The following is a 5,616-nucleotide window of genomic DNA, read 5'->3' as shown; positions in this document are numbered from 1 at the left end:
ATTATTCTTAGTAATAAGAGATTCATCCAAATTTTGATAGTATAACATTTCAAAGGTTGTATATTTCCTGGCTACTGACAGCACTGACTGCAGCTTTCTATCCGGCTTGATCGATGTGAGTGTGTGGGTAAGTGTATACACACACTGTACATACTGAACTGGAAAGTAGTTTTCAATTAGCAAAACCCCATTGAGCAGTTCTGAGTGCTTTGTTTTGCAAGTTACTTACTCATGGGTCTTCTGAATTTCGAAATTGGTTTGTTGGACTCATAGGTGCACTAAATAGAATGTAAAAATTATATTCTTAATTTAGCTGCATTGTCTTGTTTAAGTACATTACATTGCTCGTTTACGCTATTTTTTAATATTCCATGTTAAGAGCTTCTACTGAATAGTACAAACTATTGAATTAGCAGTTAAAATGTTTATAATATTCATTTAGTGTATTTACTATTCGTTCTCTTACCAATTCACGTCTCTACAGCTGGAAGCGGCTGGCCAACTTAGGTTTCTGTTGGCCAAAACAACAGCAAAAACAGAATCATCTGCCAATCCAAACGGTTGAGTAGGCAATAGGTGAAGACAGAAAAAGAGGAGACTACGGACTGCGGACTGCGGCACATTTGTTTTCATCGGCAATTGGCAAGTGAAAGCTTTTAGCGCGAATTGTGCACGGCAATCACTTCAAATGGAGAAGAAGCCAAAAGCGGCTTCCCCGGATCTTCTCCCTTCTCTGAAATGCCCATCTATACGAATTGGCAGTTGCTGCTGCTTAAGCCGACTTTAAAATATGGTACCTTGGCTTTCAATAAATACCTATAACTGGTGGACAATAAATAAAGTGATTAAAAATAATAAATATTAGGCCTTCACGGAGTTCTTTACCAAAAGCAAATACCCTTTACACAAAAGTCTGTATAGAGCATTCCCAGTTCGCCGTTGAAACCATTTCCCCTGCGAATCCTTTGGCCACCTGTTTTGGCTGGTCGAATAATTTCCCGCAAAATGCTAAGCAGATTACTTTTAATGCCTCGAGCGTAACGACTGCGGCAGTTAAATTTTGTATTCGCCGTCGGATCCTTGTGTAATGCAGTAGTAAATTTTTTAATGCTCTTTATGCCCTGATTCCGCGCTTTAAATCAAACTCCGGTTTGCCCAATCAAGGCATTCATGCTCCTCCCATTTTCGGGTGTGCGGAGATTTTTTGAGCATTGACTCCAATTGACTGCAGGTCACTGGGGGTCCTGAGTCCTGGCAGTGTACTGATTAATAAAGCCTCGGCCCCATCGGCGAATTTGTTTTATTCATAAATTTATAACCATCGGCCATAACGAATGGCAGCCGTTTGGCGAATGTTTTATTGCGTACATAAATTGCAATTAGTCGCAGCTCCCGTTGGGATAAATGTGAGCACACGCATGTCGTCGCCAGGGAGCCACTGCCTCTCGAATGACGAACTGGCCGCCGCTCCTGGCTAATATCGACCCCCTAGCCACGTCGGTGGGTTAACCCAAACATCAATTGACTTATTAATGTTTGTCCTGCCTGCCGGGAAAACAGTGGTGCAGGAGCAGAAAAAAAGGCTGCCTTCAAGACATGGTCGCCTCAATTGGATTCATGTGGCGCCCGTTGGGACATTTCGGTGGTCTGCCTTTTGCCGCAGTCACGTCTGCATTTAATGTGAAATTATGACTTTAATGGCCAATCAAATGTACTAGAAAAAAAGTGGATGTACACTCCCAATTTTAAGGGGACTCTTTAATTGCTAGCAAAGGTCAAGGATCTTTGGTGAATGAGATAATAAATAAACAGAGGTAAGTTCCATCTATAAGTGAACTTATCTCATATGGGTATTTAATCAAAGAAAACTCGCCCTTCCTAAAGTCAGCATTCATCTGACACTGGCAGCTGTTGAAATCTCTTAAAACTACCACAAAAAACAAAGTCCTGCAAGTGGTGAATCCCAATTTGATTGATTGACTTTGGTGTGCTTTTGTGCATGTGTGTTTATCTGAGTTCACAAAAAATAAAAAGTAGGATACTTTTTACTCCACGGGCTTGTGCTGTGGCTTCCTTTCACGCTGTAGGCAAACGCAATGTAAAAACATTTAAGGTTTCAATTAAGTGAAATCCCGAATGGGGAAAAAAATAAATGGGCAAAAAGGCAAGGGATCCGAATGACTAAAGATGGCCCGGAATGAGGCTGAAATTTTTCAAGCAATCAATTTGGCTTTCCAGACTAAAAAGAGGGTAAGTCCAATATATATATATATGTGTTTGTCTTATACTTATATAAACTTTTGCAGCAAACGCTGGACCTAGACCAAGTGTTTTTGGCTTTAAGCTGGACCTTTTTTGACAAACGGTTGCTGCACAAGCCAAAAAAAAAATGGAGGTCCCTTCTATCAAATGTCAAAGTTAAGACTGTAACAGTCACTTGAGTTATATTGAGATTTATTATGGCTTGTCCTGCGGAGAGAAAAGTGCCAATTCCAATCATTAATCAGCCCGTTTTTATTTGTTTTCAACAAATATTATACTGGGCAAGCTGGGCTGCAATTTATGCGCCAGCCTGCATTTCATTTTCACTTGCAGTTTTTCATGAACTGCCCGAAAGTCGAAGCCCGCTGGCAAAAAGTGACTCTTGGCCATTGGCCAAATGGCAGAGTTGCTCTTGTGGGTGTTCCCACTTCCAATGCTGGCTTGCACTGGCTCAAGAAATCAACAACTTACACTTTCTTTGGGCGGACCAGCTTCCGAGCCAGTTGTTTTGACACTTTTAGGCCAAACTAAAAGTTTCTTCTGCCCGAAAGCAGACTTTTCAGGTGCATAGCATTCCCCAAACGGAAATCTCTCCAGAGGGGCTAGAATGTATTTGCCACCTCTAAAAAAGAATGCCAACTATTTTACCTTATTAATATATTTTTAGTAGTATTTGTTTTATATAATTAAATCCTTTCCCTATTTCCCCGCCCTTTTTCTCGTTTGTGGGCAGCGATTAAAGGTCACACAACTTTTGGCAACCAGCTGCCTGCCTGCCCTTTTCAAGACCCTTTTCGCAGGACAAACTGTTCGTTTTTTGGCGTTTTATCTGGCCGTCGATGTTTTGGCTTAACCCAGTTGCAGGCACTTTTGCAAGTTCCCATTTCGCCGGCAATTTTATAATCAGAATTCTCGAAATAAGGAAAACTTTGCTATGTAAATTAAATGCTGAAACCCGCAACATTTTTCTGACATTTCTCGCAGCTCGTTCTTCTTGTATGGGTAGTCCAGTAAAAAAACAGAAAAACCAAATAAATACAAGAGCTGCAAAACAAAAAAGTCCCCTATATATACGTAATACGTACACTTTTTTATTGTCGCCGGGACAAAGGCAGCGGCAAATAAATGTGGTTTAAACATGACAAGTAGCCGTGGGCTGCCAGCTCGTTATCACCAAATATTTTTGCACACGAAATGAGTGAATAAATAAGCCAGGCAGAAAAAAAAGTAAGCGGCCAGGACACGGCAAATAGCTCCTGCGAATGTCGGAGGTGGATCAGAAGCTATATAGCCACATAGCCGCATCCAAGGCGACTTGGGTCAACGTTTATGGTCGTCACTTTTTGGCCGCTTGTTTGTCAAATAAAACGTGAAATGTCAGACAGTCAGACCGTCGTCTGTGCGCCAACCAAAAAGAGTAACCAATAAAAGCTTAATTAACTGTTTATGGCCATGGCATGCTAACGGGGTCCGCACCGAAAAGACGTGCCGACTTGGCGTCCTATGCCATTAATATGAAATGGACTGGGAACACAGGAACCCCGACCGTAAAAAGCTGGACCTTGTGAGTGGAGAATATGAAAGCCATTCAATCAATTTAGTAAACAGTCCTGGTTACTAATATGAATACTTACTTACTTGGAAATTATAGATGTGGTTTTTATTGCATTACCTAAATCAAAGAACACATATTTATTTATCCGCCATTGTTGATTTAACTGTCATTTTAGAAAAATTTAAAGTGGTTCAATAATCGTAAAAATCTTTTTATACATTTGTACAGGTTTGCGTCAAACAAAATTATTGTTTTTCTATTATATTTAAGAACCAAATACATTGCAACTATGTCAGAGGAAGTCAGCATCCGGTACCAAATCAAAATCCCAGCAGCAACGTCGAACGAAATTCAGAGTTCGCTCGAAAATGATCCGAAAATCGAGTCAGAAAAGTTGATGGTTTGTGATGAAATAGACAGGACGTTGAACACCGAAGAGGTATCCGAGAAAAATTTTGAGGCTCCAGAAGAGAAGCAGAAAACATTGGAAGCTCCAGGGGTAGCGGAAGATATCAAAGGCTTTATAACACCGAAAGAGTTCAATGACACGGATGAGGAGATCGAGGAGGTGGAGGAGCTGAGTTCCGGTACATCCTTTACATCCTGTTGCTCGTACGGGTATATGCGACAGGCGATCCTTTGCAGGGACATACGCCACGCATCCACCTTGAGTTTGGATAGTGGCATTGTTATTGTTCCTCCAATCGATATTTTTATCAATCGGGATCTGGATAAAGATCAGAATCAGTTACAAGGATTTTCCATATATCAAAGTATTGAGAACAAGACCGTTATGGAGAAAAGACCACTGAATGTCACTTCCGAAGACAGCGACTGTGATAACGAAATTAGTCTGGATGAAGTTCACCAACGCTTCTCGGCTTGGTTCAATCACAAGGAAATAGATACCGCTTATTCATGTTTCACGCAGACGGATGAAGACCTGGATGGGTACATAAGTCTGGGCGAACTGAAGAGATTCCTGGAAAAACTGGAGATGCCACAAACCCATTTGGCTGCCAAAAACGTAATGAGCCATGTGGTGGGAAATCACGTAGAACGTCTAACCTTCTGCCACGCGCTCCTTATTTACGGAACTGTTTTGAACCGCTTGGAACTACGAAAGGGTCATCTTTTAGATCGGGAGCGGCTGCGTTTGGCCCGGAGTAAAGCGGTAGACGTGTCCAAAGTCGGTGTCAGTGGTGCAAAACAATTTTTCGAGGCCAAAATTGCTCTGCAATCGGATCCCTCACTACCTATTAATACGGATCAACCAGTGGCTCGAACTCCAGTGCATTCATTGAATACGGAGAACCCAGATTGTAGAAGAGTCAACTTTAAATCTGCTGCCGCTCTTTTTAAGAAGCTTAAAAATGATCAATAGTCAACTCGCGTGGAAGCCTCCAATGCAGACCATACAATTCTGATTCAATAGTGTTGCGCTAAATTTCCAGTTGAATTGACTGACCTTGTATCTACTACATAACTTTATATAAATCATTTGCCAATAAAAAACAATCCAGGAACGAAAACGCTGCTTAAGTGACCAATCAAAGGTAATCGCCGGTCTGCAGAAACCATACCTCCACTTTCTGATACTCCCACTTCTCGTGGGGCGGGCTACTTTCCAATTTATTTTCCTTTTATTATGTCCGATAGTGATACCAATTCGACTTTTTTTCTGCTTAACCAGTTTCGACGCCAATTTTTGTTGCAAGCCCAAAAGATATTAAGATCATGATGGCTTTCTACTTGGCTATCTACCCTAGCCAACTGAAATAAATTGTCAACTTATGTGG

The 5,616-nt window shown here is 41.3% G+C and overlaps 1 protein-coding gene across 1 annotated transcript; it reads left to right on the top strand.

Moving 5' to 3' along the window:
* Nucleotides 1–3,976: 3,976 nt before the first annotated feature.
* Nucleotides 3,977–5,305, top strand: LOC6606331. Its single transcript, XM_002031100.2, has one exon. It carries the CDS (start codon nt 4,107–4,109, stop codon nt 5,199–5,201), a length of 1,095 nt encoding a protein of 364 aa, XP_002031136.1. The 5' UTR covers nt 3,977–4,106; the 3' UTR covers nt 5,202–5,305.
* Nucleotides 5,306–5,616: the final 311 nt, after the last annotated feature.

The sequence above is a fragment of the Drosophila sechellia genome, chromosome 3R (genome assembly GCF_004382195.2).
Source record: "Drosophila sechellia strain sech25 chromosome 3R, ASM438219v1, whole genome shotgun sequence".
NCBI classification, from domain to species: domain Eukaryota; kingdom Metazoa; phylum Arthropoda; class Insecta; order Diptera; family Drosophilidae; genus Drosophila; species Drosophila sechellia.
The sequence above is the reverse complement of the archived record's forward strand: the minus strand, read 5'-3'. Positions and strand labels throughout refer to the sequence as shown.